Source organism: Endocarpon pusillum (genome assembly GCF_000464535.1).
Source record: "Endocarpon pusillum Z07020 unplaced genomic scaffold C728001, whole genome shotgun sequence".
Classification (NCBI taxonomy): Eukaryota; Fungi; Ascomycota; class Eurotiomycetes; order Verrucariales; family Verrucariaceae; genus Endocarpon; species Endocarpon pusillum.
This window is the reverse complement of record NW_006913595.1, coordinates 8,598-26,061: the sequence shown is the minus strand read 5'-3', so window position 1 is coordinate 26,061 and position 17,464 is coordinate 8,598. Positions and strand designations below refer to the sequence as shown.

The 17,464-nt window shown below is 48.4% G+C and overlaps 4 protein-coding genes across 4 annotated transcripts; 2 read left to right on the top strand and 2 right to left on the bottom strand.

The window, feature by feature from the left end:
• Nucleotides 1–787: 787 nt before the first annotated feature.
• Nucleotides 788–2,993, bottom strand: EPUS_09275 (uncharacterized protein; the record flags this gene model as incomplete). The annotated part of the gene is made up of 7 exons (XM_007788929.1): nucleotides 788–1,279; nucleotides 1,334–1,551; nucleotides 1,648–2,064; nucleotides 2,125–2,207; nucleotides 2,258–2,371; nucleotides 2,436–2,506; nucleotides 2,622–2,993. The coding sequence occupies 7 exons, from the start codon at nucleotides 2,991–2,993 to the stop codon at nucleotides 788–790; spliced, it is 1,767 nt and encodes a 588-aa protein (XP_007787119.1).
• A 3,892-nt stretch (nucleotides 2,994–6,885) lies between these two features.
• EPUS_09274 (uncharacterized protein) lies at nucleotides 6,886–10,281 on the top strand (the record flags this gene model as incomplete). The annotated part of the gene is made up of 5 exons (XM_007788928.1): nucleotides 6,886–7,844; nucleotides 7,900–8,721; nucleotides 8,772–8,931; nucleotides 9,041–9,896; nucleotides 9,989–10,281. The coding sequence occupies 5 exons, from the start codon at nucleotides 6,886–6,888 to the stop codon at nucleotides 10,279–10,281; spliced, it is 3,090 nt and encodes a 1,029-aa protein (XP_007787118.1).
• A 3,207-nt stretch (nucleotides 10,282–13,488) lies between these two features.
• On the bottom strand, nucleotides 13,489–14,412 carry EPUS_09273 (uncharacterized protein; the record flags this gene model as incomplete). The annotated part of the gene is made up of 3 exons (XM_007788927.1): nucleotides 13,489–13,793; nucleotides 13,855–14,084; nucleotides 14,234–14,412. 3 exons carry the CDS (start codon nucleotides 14,410–14,412, stop codon nucleotides 13,489–13,491), a joined length of 714 nt encoding a protein of 237 aa, XP_007787117.1.
• A 1,122-nt stretch (nucleotides 14,413–15,534) lies between these two features.
• On the top strand, nucleotides 15,535–16,853 carry EPUS_09272 (uncharacterized protein; the record flags this gene model as incomplete). The annotated part of the gene is made up of 5 exons (XM_007788926.1): nucleotides 15,535–15,561; nucleotides 15,615–15,881; nucleotides 15,938–16,069; nucleotides 16,119–16,245; nucleotides 16,534–16,853. The coding sequence occupies 5 exons, from the start codon at nucleotides 15,535–15,537 to the stop codon at nucleotides 16,851–16,853; spliced, it is 873 nt and encodes a 290-aa protein (XP_007787116.1).
• Between the last annotated feature and the right edge of the window lie 611 nt (nucleotides 16,854–17,464).

Sequence of the window (17,464 nt, the reverse complement as noted above, 5' to 3'; positions counted from 1 at the left end):
TCTGATTGGCCATGGCCGAGGCAGCTACAGCCGATGCAAGTGGGAAGACAGATGATTCAGATTCTTCTCTCAGTACGGATGAACGCGTGGTCAATGTCTGGCAGTTACCTTCACTCGACTTCACTCTACTAATAAAGGAGAAGCTTTATAAAGGACTAAAACTTTTAGATTAGTGTTAGGACTTTATGTACGGAGTATAAGTATTGCCTTCTTTAGACATTGTGCTATCATGTTATAAAACGAAATGTTTATCTTCTGAATGTGTATTTGAATAAAGCTCTATGTAGTAATGTGATAACAAAGCTGAGAAAGTCCTTAAGATCATAAGAGCGGCTTGATAATGTCTGCTAATTAGATGTAGCGCAGTGACTAATGTTTTGGCTTTGGCCGCGAAAACATTTGTTACTACGCTACATCTAATTAGCAGACATTATCAAGCCGCTACCGGGTGGGTCTTAAAGGGTCAAATGGAAGGTCTTGCTAAGAAGCAACTCGATAGCGTAATTAACGTAGATACTTTGAATATTTAGTTAGGCAATATACTATAATGATAGAAAATAGAGTAGCTCTGCTTCTACCGTGTCTACTAGATCGTCTACGTCAGACCCACCGTTAGTAAACGTGCGATCTCCAAAACTGATGGGTTCAAAGAAGGTTGTAGCAGCCGACGTCAGCCAGACGTGAGCACCTAGATGCAGCGCAGTGACCAATGATTTGGCTTTGGCCGCAAAAACATTAATAACAGGCGACCCCATGCAACCTCGAGTGAAATACCTAAGCAAGAGGCCTAGGATCGTCGATCAAGGGTCTTTACCTTCTTCACTCCATTGTCAACAAGCTCAATGGGTCTACCAACACCAGCCCCAAGGTAAGTCTTCCTCAGCCATATGTAGGAGATCAAAGCAATGAACAGCGTAGCCCCCAGCGCCAGAGAACTCCAATTCATCGATTCAACCGTTGGATTCGGCGCAACGGGGAACATGCCCGAGATCAAGCAGCATGTGAGGAAAACAATCGCGACGGTGTTTATGATATTCCCACAACTTTCGCCAAGACAAAACGAGGGTGGCTTGTCAAGATTACCGTACAGACTAATTCTAATGCGGTGGTTAAGCCGGTAGCCAATGCAGATCAAGTACGAGACCAGCAGTCCGGAATTACCAATGGTTTGAATATTGATGAAAGCGGCAGTCGATCCAAGAGGGATAAGCGCAAGCAGACAGGCGATGAACCACGACAGGAGGACAGCGCGTATCGGAATATTCCTAGTCGGTGATACCTTTTTCTACATCAGTCTCGGCGTTATCAAATTTGGGAGGTGGAGGGACTTTACGTAGCTTAGCCAGCCAGAGAAAGGCAATTCTCCATCACGAGCGAACGCCCAAATCTGGCGTGATGACGTAACGTTCTGATTAATGCCGGAAAATATGAAAAAGAGAATGATAAAGGCGACCAGGACTGTTGTTGCGGTCCGAGACTGCGTAGCGTTCCAGACGACCTGAATGTACGGCTGACCAGTGCTGGTGGCAAGGATAGACTTAACATCATCCCCTACAACAGTCATGAACGCAATCAGCATTTAGAAACCTAGAAGATAATTAATGATAGCGGTTGTTAGCATAGCCTTTGGTAGCTTTCGCGATGCACCCTTCAATTCCTCGGCAAGATGAACTGCCGAGTCAGACCCTATCAGCGTGATGACGGGTCCACTGATTCCCACAAAGCACGCAGTGCCTATACTACCCCAAGCCGCATTGTCTTCAAAATGTGCGAATATCCACTTTGCGCCGGATCGTGGGCCCATTGCTAACAAGATGATGAAATCTGCGACAAAGGCCAAGATGTAGAGTATGAACACTGCAGCTTCGATACCAGGCAGTCGTTTAGCCAGAAAAATGTTGAAGATAATAGCGCAGGTACAGATGAGAATGGTAATTAGAGTGACGTGCCATGTCTCTGGAATGTATGAGTCCGAGGCTACAACAGCCAAGCCTAGAATTGCTGAAGCAGCGATAGAGCTAGCTCCAGCCCCGAAAGCCGCCCATCCAATGCCCTGCATCCAACCTAAAGGATGTAAAGTCAATATACAATGATCTGAGAAATTTCGGCAGAAGATCTACTCACCAATAAGATAACTGGCAAGTTTCTTATGTGTTTGAGGCGCAAAAACTGACACCCAATGGTATTGACCACCGGTCGTGGGTTCACTGAGACTGGATCAGTGCTTGTTTAGACATGATTCACTTGGAGCACATACATAGAGGCCATCTCTGCCATGGAGAGCACAACACTGAACATGCCGAAGCAGACAATCAAGTACATCCAGATCGCCCCGGCAGGGCCACCATTCGTTAAAGAAAGTGTTCCTGTGCTATCCAGAGAGTCAATGATTGTTTTCAGTCGGACATATATGCAGAACCGACGGTGGAACTTACACGAGCGAAAAAGGCCATGTCAAGCCGATAATGACGGCGTAGCCAACGAGTATTATTGCATTGTATACACGCTTGCGACAGTCAGCCTCCCGTCATAAGCTTCTTAGCGCATAAAAGAGTACTCACAGGGGGTGCTCCGTACACCTTACCCACCTGGGCCAAAAAGGACAGGTATAGACAACATACGGTTTCAATTGGACGTGGCTTGATCAGCTGTTTAACGAGCTGATAGTCCTGCTCCATGATAGACCTCTTCGGACTTATCCGCATCGGACCGGATTTGTCTGGGAGGCCCGAAGACTCGGAGATATTCAGGTTTTGGACGACATTGCCCAGCTTGCAAAATAAGAGAGATTTCAATATCGACCAAGGACGTGCTCGGGGTGCGGGCCTTGTGTTCTCGTTGGGCATTCGAGAACCACGCAAAAGCGCAGTAATAGCTGTGGCAGTCGGAACGTAAGGATTATCAATTGCCGCACCAAACAGCTCCGTTGTCAAGCCCTGGGAGGGTTGCCAGCTACCAAGCAGCAAGCCATCGGCACGGTTGTGTATTTTCATCAAGAGTTCGTGGATTCCTTCGATTCTATCGGCGAATTTCGCGTGTTCCTAGTGTGTGAAAGGTGCGGCCATGCGCTCCGCGGTCGGAGGGCCAGGGTTATTCACACCATCAGGACAAACTGGAACAAAGATGATGACATTATTGCTTTAAACGCGACGGCCACAGATCTCTATTGGATAAAGTCAAAATTGTCCTACCAGGACCTCCACGAGTTCGCATTGTACAGTACCCGGTCAAAAGTCTCCGTTGATTTCGCGTTTTTCGCGTTTTTTCGCGTTTTGCACCCACAACCCACCCATTCTATCAACGAATTATGCCCCCACGAAGGCCACTACGCGAAATCAGTGGTAATAGGCCTCTTCATCATGAGTTAACGCCTATTGAGCGCGCAGAGATAGTAGGCGCAGCCAAATGTGGAGTGAGATTCGCTGAAATTGGTCGCATACTCAATTTCGCGCCCTCAACCGTCCAATATACCTACGAACTATCTGAACAACGCAACCTCCACAAATCGATCTCGCGTGCGGGCAGACCCTCTATAACGTCCGAAAGAGATAAAAGAGCCATTGTACGATATGCTCGTTCCTATCCCAAATCAACTTATGCACAAATGCGTCAAGATCTACAGATTCAACTCTCCGACAGTACTATCAAGCGAATTCTACTTCCTTATCATCTCCGCAAATAGCAATGCAAAAAAAGACTAGAATTAATACTAGAAGTGATTAATCTTTAATATCAATAGGTATTAAATTGTATACAAAAAGGGCCATGATATAAGTATCATGGTATGAGGTGCTATTTGGATTAGAGGACGTTCTGATTTGGTTATTATGACTCGTGATAAGCAAGCGTAACACAATGGATACTTAGCCAATTCCTATATTGATGTACTTGACCAAACTATCGAGAGATGCTAGCAACCTGGTATGACGTTTATGCAAGATAATGCCCCAATTCATACAGCCAAAAAAGTTACGCAATGGTTCGAAGATCGAGGTATACCAGTACTTAATTGGGCACCTTATTCCCCAGATTTGAACCCAATTGAACACGTCTGGGCTTGGATGAAGCAGTGGATTAATCAGCAGTATCCACATCTTAAGGATCTAGGGGATTCGCAAGCAGCGTACGATGAATTGGCTCGAGTAATCGTAGAAGCATGGGAGGCTATTCCGCAGGATAAAATCGACTCCCTAATCAAGTCAATGGATAACCGGGTGAATGCCGTACTGCGGGCAAAAGGATGGCACACCAGATACTAAATCAAGAGACCTAATTAGGAAATTAGTACGATTATAATCGCTAGACATTAACGGTCATTTTGAGCTATTTTTCATAAAATTCCGATCAGAGTTCAGTGTGTAGTAGTAAAATGTATAAAGTAGAGAACAGTTAGGGGGGGTGGTAAAATTCGTGTGCACGGAGACTTTTGACCTAGTACTGTACATCATGTCCTCTCTACGAGATCGGCACGACTGGGAAGAAAATTTCGAGTCTTTGGAAGTTGGTGTACGGCTCGACGTCGCCATATCAAACGATGAAAGATTCTTTGTCAATGAGATCACAAGGTGGTACGCAGCGGACTTCTTCTCACTCTCCACCCTTGGGCCCCCACACACTCAGCTGTGCAGCTCCTACGCCATAGCCCTTCACGAGTATTTCTCTTGAAGAAATACGCTGCAACCAGGGATAGATAACACTCTGCATAAACTGCGAAGACAACATTTAGGTTGACCGTGCTTCCCGCCTCCAAGTGATCTTCCCCTCCGATCTTTGTGCTCTCTTATTCGACGCTTTCTCCACCCGTTGATCCAACTGTTAGCCTGGCTGTCGACGAAAATATATATATATATATAGTCCGCTCTACTGGACGTAGTAGTGGCTGACAATTTGTATAACAACGCTCCGATTAATACCCTGTCCTCAATATCTTATCTCTTCATTAATCTCTTAACCAGTACCTCTCTTATTTGAAAACATCAGTAATATCAATATAAGATCTTGTATCATCAGCTTCTCCTTAACTATAATTGTTAGGAATCTGTGTGATTCGTTCTGACCATGACCGCTCTGCCGCTGAGCCAAGGGGTCGGGCAACAGCAGGGGTAGTCAATCACTAGTGGTCTACGAAGGGACATGCCTTGATATGATTACAATGAAGAGTACCGGCACCCGGAGGTAAACCGGTCAGGGAGTTACAAAGGTACAGACACTGGTTGAATTTTTTGGATGGGGATTGGGTACCACAGAAATGTTCAGGCTACGTGGAAATTCTGAAAGGTGGCTTTGCATTCATTCGCTAGTATTAGAGCATGAAGTATGGTAAGTTGGAACCGAGTTTCGCGTAGATCCTACCCAAATTCTGCCCACATTTCACTACCACCCAACGCCCATCCTGGAGAACTGCCATTCGTAGTCGGTCTGGGCCAGCCGCACCGGAGTGTGGTCTGCAATCCGTGCCATTTCGTTCGCTTGAGTGATGGACGCATATTCACCAATTACCCATTGATTGTCGATCCAGTCCGTGAAAAACTAAGGCCAGCGGTGAAGACTTCCAGTCGTGTCTGCTGATTGATCGTAGACTTGCCGTTACCCGCCATGCCCTGTAACCAAAAGATGCATTTGCTGCGGGAGTCCAGGCCCAATCGTTAATTTCCTTGAAGTCGCAGAGGAGAAGCGAAATAGCAGGTGTATATCTCCTCGCCGTCACAAGGCTGGCCGAGGCAGGCTGGAGCTGAGCCCGGAGGCCCGTCTTGGGAGGCGACACGTCGCTTTTCAAGCCTCAGCTAAGAGGACTAACCAACCTTCAGGTATTTCTCTCCATCCCTCTTCATTGACCTTATTGTCAGCAGCACACGTAACTGAAGCACATTATTTTAATATCGGCATTCTTTATGGCTGATTCGCGGCCCCTCTTACCACCCTTCTCTGAGCTGAGTGCTCTTTGCAAGCAGCGTTTGCCGAGAAATCCTTGAACGCTTCGGCAATGCACTACAGGCAGCATCATCGCGAGGTCACGAGAAGGTGGTGGAGATGTTACTGGCTTAGGGGGCAGAGGTGAATGCTCAAGGTAGATACTTTGGCAAGGCACTATACGCGGCATCAGAGCGAGGTCATGAGAAGGTGGTGGAGATGTTGCTTGCCAAGGGCGCAGAGGTGAATGCTCAAGGTAGATACTTTGGCAAGGCACTATACGCGGCATCAGAGCGAGGTCATGAGAAGGTGGTGGAGATGTTGCTTGCCAAGGGCGCAGAGGTGAATGCTCAAGGTGGATCCTATGGTAATGCACTACACACGGCATCAGAGCTTCCACGTGACCTGCAGAGTAGATAGATACCCCTGAGAAAATCCTAGATTCTCTCAAGGTTACGCAACAGAGTGAGCACCAATTTGGGTACAAAGCTCGACATAAGCTATCTAGGACTAAGCGAGAGTGTGCACGTGCGTGCGTGGGCTATCCCACCACAATAGTGAACAGAGCTGCGGTTGTTGGTTTTACCGCTGCGCCATCCGCGGGCCAAAAGGCACAAAGTCGAAAGCTATCCAGCTTTCGACTACCAACTACTACTAAATTTCACATACTGCTGACAGGGGTTAATCGGGGTCACAAGGGATATCCTGCATGCGGCGCTGACTAGCAGACGACACTGGTATCTCAGCTTCGCTGCCGATTCCTCGACAGATCTCCTCGTGGTCCATTGGTCGTCTGGTGCCTCATGCTTGGATGGCGCTGACCTGGTGACAATATATGATTATGGATCTTTGAAATTAATTTGGAAATCGCCAGGAATCGGTTCAAATAGCCCTTCTGCATCTCCTCTCGGCATTGTACTTTGAACGAATACAGAGTATGCCCGATCGACCATATCAGGACTGACCCTTTCTACGATGTCGAAGAAATTGGCTCACGATGAGTACACAGTGGGATGGATCTGCCCATTAGAAGTGGAGCAGATCGCTGCGTTGGAGATGCTGGACGAGGAACATGAGCGCCTGCCACAGTTTCCATCTGATCACAACGTATACAATCTTGGGAGCATCGCTGGGCATAATGTTGTTATCGCTGGACTCCATCAACCAGGCAACAACCCCGCGGCCACGGTCGTCACACAGATGAGGATGACATTCCCCAATCTCAGGTTTGGCCTGTTGGTTGGCATTGGAGGCGGTGTGCCTGTGAAGACTGACATCGGAATAATCCGGCTTGGGGACGTGGTGGTCAGCAAACCAGCAGGTGAACATTCTGGCGCAGTACAATACGATCATGGGAAAGCCAAGGCTGGCCAGTTCGAGCGGACAGGTGCTCTCGCACCACCGCCAGCAGTACTCCTTAACGCTGCGCAGGATCTCGCAGCGAAGCGTGCTAGGTCACGTAAAGACCCCATTGAAGACAATATTAAGACGATTGACGTAAGCATTCGAGGACTTCGAAAGTACAAATATCCGGGCGCGGCGCAAGATCATTTATATAAACCGGATTACGTTCACCTGAAACCTGGAGTGCCTTTCGACGAATGTGGATGCGACCCTTCGCAACGGGTCCAGCGACCGACTGATGACGAGGATGACGAACCGTATATCGTGGTCCACAGAGGCACGATCGCATCTGGGGAACTGGTGGTTAAGGATGCTGTATTAAGGGATCAACTGGCGAAGGAGTACGGATTGCTGTGTTTTGAGATGGAGGCGGCCGGTGCTCTGGCCGACTTCCCTTGCATGGTGATCCGCGGAATCTCGGACTACTGCGATTCGCACAAGAACGACCAATGGCACGGATATGCGGCCGCAACGGCGGCTGCATATGCCAGACAGCTTTTCTTTCATATGCCGATTGATGAGATAAAGCGGTGCGTATTAGTATCTAATATTTAAATAGATTGATGGTTAGTTAATTATGCATAGCCATATCTCTGAAACAGCAGAGAAAGATATCCATTCTGTGAAAGTTCGGCAAGATGACCAAGACCGTCAGGGTATTCTAGATTGGCTTACAACAGTGGAATACGGTCCTCAACATAGTGACTTCCTCAAGAGGCGAGAGCCAGGAACTGGCCAATGGCTTTTAGACGATGCTAAATACCAGACTTGGCAAAACACAGACAAGCAGACGTTGTTCTGTCCAGGTATTCCAGGAGTAGGGAAGACAATTCTCACAGCTATTGTCATCGACCACCTTACCACAAGATTCAAGAACGATGCGAACGTTGGGATTGCGTACATCTATTTCAATTACAAGCCAAAGGCCGACAATCAAAATGTCGACAATTTGCTATCAAGTCTGCTGAAACAGCTTAGTCAAGAACAGCCATCCTTACTAGAGAGTGTGAAAGCTCTCTATGACCAGCACAGAAAAACAACGACGAGACCATCAACTAACGAGCTCTTGAGAGCTCTCCAATTTGTAGCCGCCATGTATTCGAGAGTCTTCATCATCGTCGATGCGCTCGATGAATGTCAAGCATCTGACGGCTGCCGAGCGAAATTCCTATCAGAAATTTTTACCCTCCAAGCCAAAACCGGAGCGAATCTCTTTGCAACGTCAAGATTTATCCTAGATATCACTGAAGTGTTCAAAAGTAGCACGTGGCTAGAGATTCGTGCAACTAAAGACGACGTAAAGAGATACTTAGGAGGCCATATGCAACAACTACTACCTTTCGTCCAGCAGAATCACCAGTTGCAAGAAGAGATTAAGACAGGAATCTCAGAAGCAGTAGATGGAATGTGGGTTACCAGTTAATATAAGAGACGAATATATGCTGACTATCCTACAGGTTTCTTTTGGCGCAGATTTATCTTGGTTCACTTGACGACAAGACCACACCGAAGGCTATCAGAAATGCATTGAAAGACTTCCAGACTAAAAGCCAAGGATTAGGAGAGGAAGAGAAGGTTCGAATCCTAGACCAGGCGTACAAGCAAACCATGGAGAGGGTGGGTGGACAGAAGCTAGGCTTAAAGGACCTTGCCAAGCAGGCTCTGTCTTGGATCACCTGCGCAAAGAGGCCTCTTATTACGTCGGAACTTCAGCACGCGCTTGCAGTGGAGGTTGGGGGGGGACAAACTTGACGAAGAGAACCTACCACGGATTGAAGACGTGGTATCTGTGTGTGCTGGGTTGGTTACAGTTGACGAAGAAAGTGGAATCATCCGCTTAGTCCATTACACGACGCAAGAATACTTCAAGTCGACGCGAGAACGTTGGTTTCCAGATGCAGAGACTGATATCACGAAAGTCTGCGCTACCTACCTCTCATTTCATGCCTTTGAAAGCGGATTTTGTCAAAGCGATGCCGAGTTTGAGGAGCGGCTCCGGTTATATCAGCTGTACGACTACGTTGCGCACAACTGGGGACATCATGCTCGCAAGGCTTCGACCTTATGCCAGCAAGTCACAAGCTTTCTTGAGAACAAACCTAAGACCGAGGCTGCAAGCCAAGCACTATTAGCCATCAAGAGCTGGTTTCCAAACTACAGCCAAGGTGTTCCAAGGCAAATGACAGGACTGCACTTGGCGGCATACTTTGGAGTACATGAAGCAGCAAATACTCTCATTAGACGCGGGCAGAGTCTGGATTTGAAGGATAGCTACGGTCGAACGGCGCTATGGTGGGCTGCAGGGAACGGACACGAGGCGGTGGTGAAGCTGCTGCTTGAGAAGGACGGGGTCGACCTCAACCCTACAGACAGGTACGGTCGGACGGCGCTGTGGTGGGCTGCAGGGGACGGGCACGAGGCGGTGGTGAAGCTGCTGCTTGAGAAGGACGGGGTCGACCTCAACCCTACAGACAGGTACGGTCGGACGGCGCTGTGGTGGGCTGCAGGGGACGGGCACGAGGCGGTGGTGAAGCTGCTGCTTGAGAAGGACGGGGTTGACCTCAACTCCACAGCTAGTGATGGTCAGACGGCACTATCGTGGGCTGCAAGGAACGGGCATAAGACGGTGGTAAAGCTGCTGCTTGAGAAGGACGGGGTCGACTCAACTCCACAGATAGTGATGGTCGGACGGCGCTGTCGTGGGCTGCAGGGAACGGGCATGAGGCGGTGGTGAAGCTGCTGCTTGAGAAGGATGGGGTCGACATCAACTCCACAGATAGTGATCGTCGGACGGCGCTATGGTGGGCTGCAAGGAACAGGCACGAGGCAGTGGTGAAGCTGCTGCTTGAGAAGGACGGGATCGACCTCAACTCCACAGACAGGTATGGTCAGACGGCGCTATGGTGGGCTGCAAGGAACAGGCACGAGGCGGTGGTGAAGCTGCTTAGGAAGGGCATGCAAGAATAATGCTTCGCTGCTGTTACATTTCATATATGTAATATAATAACTTTGACGGAAAAGGGGTCTGGGGGAGCTGATGTATATATATCACTGGAATGTTGCCATCAGGTATTTCTAGTATGTTCCAGATACTTAGTGCTACTAAATCCATCTGTGATATTTGAATCACGGATATTCTGAACTATACAATGGAGCTGCCCAGTGGTCAGTATGAATTGAGCGGTCAGCAAATGCTACATCACTTAACGCCCAACACCACAAAGCGGGACACCCCACAAAGCGGGCCAGTTTCAGGTCACCCACAAAAAACCACACTCAAATTTTGAACGCTTATTACTCCACCAATTTACGTCCAAATGGCCTCAAACCAAGAGCAATTGATTCAGCAGGCCTTAAATGACCTAGACATAGGTTCTGAGAAGTCAATTCGCAAGGTAGCTGCCAAATACAGGGTTCCAAAAACGACGGTGGCCTACCGACGCAGAGGCCGCAACCCGCGTACGCAGGCCAATCGCAGGACTCAACGCCTATCTTTAGAAGAAGAAAGAACTCTAATTCAGTGGATTCGAGATCTACAGCGGCAGAATCTATGCCCAGATTACCCGAGAATTCGCTCTTTTGTGTACGAAATCCTGCGGAATCGAGGCGATTCGCGACCCCTGGGCAAGAACTATGTATCTCGCTTCATTTCTCGCCATTCAGAGCTTAGAACAAGCAGATCTCGAGCTATGGATATCAAGCGCCTTTCTGCGCTTGATCCTACAGTTATAGAGCGCTTCTTCTCTGAATTCGAACAGCTCCGGAGTCAGTATAATGTCGAAATAGAGGATATCTGGAATATGGATGAAACAGGCTTTCAAATGGGTCAAACAACAAGCAATTTTGTGGGGGGGGGCGGCAGAGGGGGGGCGGGTGGGGGGCCGCAGGCAGATAATACGCAATGGGTCACAATTATTGAGTGTATCTCATACCACCGCGCTCTAAAGCCCTATCTTATCTTTTGTGGCAAGACACCAGAGCTACATATGTTCCCTGCTATTAATGAGCTACCTGACATTATTTGGGCCTTCTCTCCTAAGGGATGGACTGATAATGAGCTTGGTATTGATTGGCTAAGGCGGATATTCATTCCACAGAGGCCTATAGGAAAGCATTCTATCCTGATTCTTGATGGCTATAACAGTCATTCTACAGGCCTATTTTAGTATCTCTGCCTTCAAAATGATATCCATCCACTCTATCTACCAGCTCACGCCTCTTATAAGCTTCAGCCACTCGATTTAGGACCGTTTTCGCCTCTCAAAGCTACATATAGTCAATTAGTACAAAGATTTACACCAACAGGCCTTGCAATATTTAACCGCAGAATATTTACTAAGCTCTATATTGAAGCACGCCAAACTGCATTTACTAAGCGAAATATTCGTGCTGGATGGCATCATACCGGAATTTGGCCTCTAAATAAGCAAAAACTACTTAATAACCCTAAAATTCGAAATTTTGGACGTACTACGCCTGAGTACTAACCCTCAGCTGTGTCAGATGGCCTCTATAGCACTCCAAAGCAGAGTGACGATTTACGCGCGCTAATTCGTCAAATTGAGGCCAAAACAACACCTCGAACAAGACGCGCTGTACGAAAGCTTGGCCGTAGTGCTATTCAAGAGCATACTGGCGCTCAATTGCTTCGAACGCAGCTCAGAGAGCTACGCCAATTAGCTTTGAAGCAAGAGCTTACGAAACGCTCAAAAAGGATACAAAAAGAGGCAGCACAGCGGTCGTGGAATCTTGAACAGGTCAGGGCTGCTCTAACGCCCAAAAAGGTCCATTTCGTACGCAAGGAGGGCGGAGAAAAGCGAATTCTACGTACTGTTACATTAGAATAGGTCTATAGAAGCTATTCCATCGAAATTAGTCCTATTCGTATGAGTATAGCAGCTCTAATGCAGTAGAATTTGTTGTTGTGGGTGACCCGAAATTGGCCCGCTTTGTGGGGTGGCCCGCTTTGTGGTGTTGAGCGTTAGTGGCAAACGGCACAGTCATTCGCTTTGACACTGGCTACATCGGACCGGGAGCCTCTTTAATAAGTCTCTTTTCTGGTCTTTAAGAGAACTTTTGGACAGAAGGAACAGCGACTGGAAACAGCCAATAATCAATGCGCCATTGCTGGTGCTGGCGCTGGCGCTGGTGCATTCGTAGCCTGCAGATAAAATATTTGTACAGTACTGCGCATCTTGGAACGTAAGTTCAGCTTGCCATGGGTTATATTTCTGGTCAGTTTGCGCAATTCTCAGTTCGACTTAGAATTTTCACGTATGCGTCTTCCACAGTTGAGGGGAGTGACTCAATTGACGCTTCTTGAGGTCGGGGGCTGTTCCGGTAAGTCTCATGGATGCCTTCGATGGCCAAATAGAGCCATAAATACGTGCGATGCCCCATCTTCAGTAGTTTATCTCTCAGTTGCTCCTGTGTTTGAGGATCTAGTCTCCCAAGAATGCCTGCAATAGCGGCCACGACCGAGAGAGGATCCATCCTCCTTACAAAGCACGTCGGGAATTGTTGTAGGTATAGGTAAGCATGCCCGTTTCAGCAATCTTTGGGACTTGTCGGGTTGGACATTAAATTGGAACGAGAGGATTGAAGCACTCCTGAGATTAAGGCTGCTTCAACATTGGGAAAGCCTTCCATGCCTAGCCGTTAGCACTGCCACTTTGCCCGATGCGCCCATGATCGGTCGGAATGTCTCCGGGGCGGTACATTCAGAACGGTACATTCGGCGTTTGTTTCTTGGGGCGGGATTTACCCCACCAAAATTGCTAGTAATTCGACTATTCGTTCTTATTGGTCAGAGATAGAATGCCATAGTAGAAGACACGTAAAATGAGTATGCTACTACTTCCTAATCGGGAATGAGTATAGAAAACGTGGTGTTGAAATGGCTCTGATATTTAGCCCTTCCCTGCACCCTTGCCCCGAATACCTACCCGCGATAGAGAAAATCCATAGGCTTCTGGATTGCCTTCGGCGAAACTTGTGTTGTGAAGACTTTGGTAGACCTCCAGGCACAATAAGGAGGTCTATAGTAAAACAAACCATTCCTCCATGAACGGATCAAAAAGTAGGGAGTACTCTTTAGCCATGGGCCCATAATACAACGCTGTAACAACCAACACCCCTCAACCGTTATCTCCTCTAGATCAATGCGCCTAAAAATTATAATGGAGGACCATGGTGGTGGGTAAATTTGAATGGAAATCGCTTGGATTCTGACTCTTCCACCGGGGGAAGGGCTTCAACCACGTTAAGCTCAGCCCCTGACGCCTTGAATGGAACAGAACCATTGATTACAGACCGGAACCATTTGGAGGACTCAGCACAAAAATCGCTATAAAGAGCCTCACCCAGGCTCGATAGAGCGTATCCCGCGCCAACAGCAACGGACTCACCCACACCGTGTCCGCCTTGGGATTCGGGCCTCCCAGACAAGTTCGGTCCGATGCGGATAAGTCCGAAGAGGTCTATCATGGAGCAGGACTATCAGCTCGTTGAACAGCTGATCAAGCCACGTCCAATTGAAACCGTATGTTGTCTGGTATAGAAATACCACGAGTGGACGCGAGCCGAGCAGAACGTGCCGAGCACCGTGTTGACGAAAAGTGGCGGTAAGCTGGTCCACATTCATGTAAAGGACCTCTCGGCTGTAGAAAATTTTCATCACCTCCATCAGAAACACACCCTGGTGCAGCACGGGCTTCGCCCGTGGAGCGGCAAATCCATCTCCAAAGCGCTTCGCGAGATCTTCTATGTAACTGATGTCAAAACATGGTAAGTACTTATTGGCATGGTCTCCCGTGGCCGGAATAACTAGACTTTTGTGCCCCCAGATTTCACGTATTTTGTCCAATGGGACGAAAAGAAACACAGGTGGCTGTAGTTGTGGATTTGAAAGGTGGTTTACTCTGGTATAGGAGTGACTTTGGCAATTTGAGTCTGAAGTGTTTGCGGGTCGCGTCCTTCGGTTATCTGCACCCGATGTGGGTACCCATCCATCATCCAGGGAGGCAGCATCCTTCTTGCGACGTGCGTTCTCTCTTCGTTGTCGGCGCAAGTCATTTCTATGTTCTCTTGTGCGCTCATAGTTGTTTCGCTGAGTACTTTGTACCCTCTTGGGGAACTTGAGGGCGTATTTCCTCCTCGTCTCTCTACGCTTTGCTTCGGGACTGCAATTACTGTGCAGCATAAGTGCTTTGAGCGTTCAAGAAGAGAGAGAAGGAGGAAAGAAGATTGATTGTGCAATCTGTTCATGAGCGCGTTGTTTGAACCGGCGTGTTGTTTGAGCCGGCGCGTCGTTTGAGCCGGCGCGTCGTTGAGCCGGTGGGCATCGTGTTCAGCTCAAAGATCTGGTGAGTCTCAAGATCTTAGGGTACTTTTCAACTGAGTGACGTATATTCTCGCACAGGGAGTACACCAAAAAAAGCGTAGAACAGCTCGCTGTCATGATTCAAGACGTTCAAGCTGATTTGAAACGGATGCGACTGCTCCAAATCCTAGGCCGACAGCTGGAACGCTGAAGGACCCCCGGTTCTCCACTGCTTTTATGATTCGCTGAAGGAAGAAAAGCTTGTGTAGGAAGAGGAGGTCCAGGAACTTTATGCAACTTTTCCCTTGGACGCAGTAAGTACCTACCGGCGACGTGGTCCTGCGGTATATTCCGCCGGCTTCGTCAGGGAGAATGGTTTGATGCCTGGACCATTATGGCAGCCATGCAAATATCGGACAAGCCCCTATTCGTCAGACATGGCTATAGTGTCCCGTTGGACGAAAATGGGAGAAACGGTAGGATGAAACCCGTCAAAAGACCCCTAGCGCCACTTTCAGGGGTGAGATCCAAATCTTGGGGTGTTGTTCTCGACGATACTTCTCGAATGCCCTGTCGGCATGGAATTAGGAGATTAATACGTAGATTTGAGGCCCCAGGCCGAAGGTCGCGTTGACATGACACAGTTAGCGGACCTACTAAATAGGTGTCACTCAGCCGCTCGTCACATCCCAAGGTTGGCCAACATTCCCGACGCGCATGTCTACTTTTGAACCCAAAGAGAGGTTACTTTTTATTACGTTGGAGGGTACCCCAGGTCTGAATCATTGAATGGAAATATAAAGGCTTCGAGCCGAGTTTCGCTAGCTTACTTATTCCATTTAAATCGCTTCCTATGCCAAGAGGGCGCCCACGCGCAGGCAAAGACCCGAAGAAGCAAGATGCCCCCTCTTCCGAGTCAGTCTGAGGTAGGATTGCCTTGCAGACCCACTTCGTGGCGGATACTGATGGATCAAAACAGCAATCTATAAGCTTGGAGTCGTCTTCCCAACGGCCTCGCACAAGTAGTTGGCTCAAAGCGGAGGCCGAACGACATCAACAAGAACAGCCTGTCCTCAAGACAAGGAAACACTCGCTCTCGACTGAGACAGGCGGCATTGTCACTGATGGAAATCCGGAAACGGCTCCCTCGAAATCGACGGGCGAGCGGGCGGCAACGCCTTTCCCAAAGCCCGTTCAATGCAAGGGTCGGTATACTATCGAAGACCTCTATCCAGAGGAAAACCGGGTACGCAAATCTCCTCCACTGCCATGACATATTATCTGATTCGCTGATCATGGAAGAATTCCGCTGTAAGTGAATGGTTGAGGCGCGTGTTGGCTTCCGTCTCTAGTCGTCAGAATTCTGTTGAACAGGACGACAGTTCCGCTTCAAGCGACCTGGCATCCCCTTCGAGTGAGACCACCGGTATAGAGGTATGTTTTTACGTTCCTGTTCTTACCTCGCTACTCACGTTAACTCCAGCCAAAGCATCCACAAGATTCGTCGACCTTATTGAAAACTCCAAAACCTGACCTAAAGCGGAAACGAGCTCAGACCGAAGAAGTCGTACCTCGAGACGAGAAGGAAAATCCTCAGGAACAGCGACAGAGTAAGTCTTATATAAACTCTACTATCGAAGGTCGCTCAAGCACGGAATTTCCCGTAGATAACAATTCAATTGAGTATTGGAGAAAAGAATATACCTGCCGGTGGGTTTATGGATGAGCCGACATTGAAGTTTACGACGTGCTCAAATAATTGTCGGATCCCTTCTAATCTCCGTCCAATGCTTGCCAACTCGAATACTTGAACGAAAAGATGACAATAAGTGTCCTGGGAATGTGCGTCGTCCTCCGGTCCTCCGTCTTAGCCCTAATATCACTGAATCCTTCCTTAGGAGCCCCGTTGGATTGTCTTCACCGTTCTCGAAGCCATGGAATGCCTTCTGGTCATTCCTGTCGGTATCATCGTTACGAAGTTGCAAACAAACCTGCAGAAGAAGATATCGCTTTCGCGACTCTGCTCTACGAAATCGGCTCTGGCAAGAAGTCGTTTAATTGGCTTAGCAGTGAGGAAGTACAGCAGTGTTATAGCAATGTCGAGTTCCCAGACGATGTCAAATCCCTTTCACGTCTCCTCTTTATTACCGTCTTGTCATTCTGGAGCGTCGAGTTTGCCAACATCAGTGAATCATGTGCATGGAGCGTTTGCAGATAAATGCCTCTTGCGGTCAAGTTTGAGACCATGGTTCGCCCAAATGCGTCATGCGGACGTATTGGCTCATAGATGACTACGGCAACGGGTATCGCTGGGTGGAATGCCGAGGTGGAGTATGAGAGCACTGAATCCGCATCTTCAGGGGGGAGGTAAATCAGACAGCACTCCGACAGCAATTTCCTCCTCCTCTTTTACTTCTTCCTCGTCCTCTTCTCTCTCTCTGTCCCGCTCCTCCTCTCTCACCGCTTCGTCTGCTGAGGTGGACAGGTGTTCGCTTTCATCAGAGTCGGTTTCGACATTCAGAGACGTCGGAAGTAACTATGGTGTTTACTTTCGACTCGAAAAAAGCGCTGCAGAGGCACTTGAAAAACGCGCTGCAGAGGCACTCAACAGGCGCTGCGGAGGCACTCGAAAAAGGCGCTGCAGAAGCACTCAAAAATAGCGCTGCAGAAGCACTCAACAGGCGCTGCGCAGGCACTCGAAAACGGCGCTGCAGAAGCACTCGAAAACAGCGCTACAGAGGCACTAGAAGAAGGTGCTGCAGAAGCACTCAACAGGCGTTGCGCAGGCGCTCGAAAACAGCGCTACGCAGAAACACAACAGGCACTGCG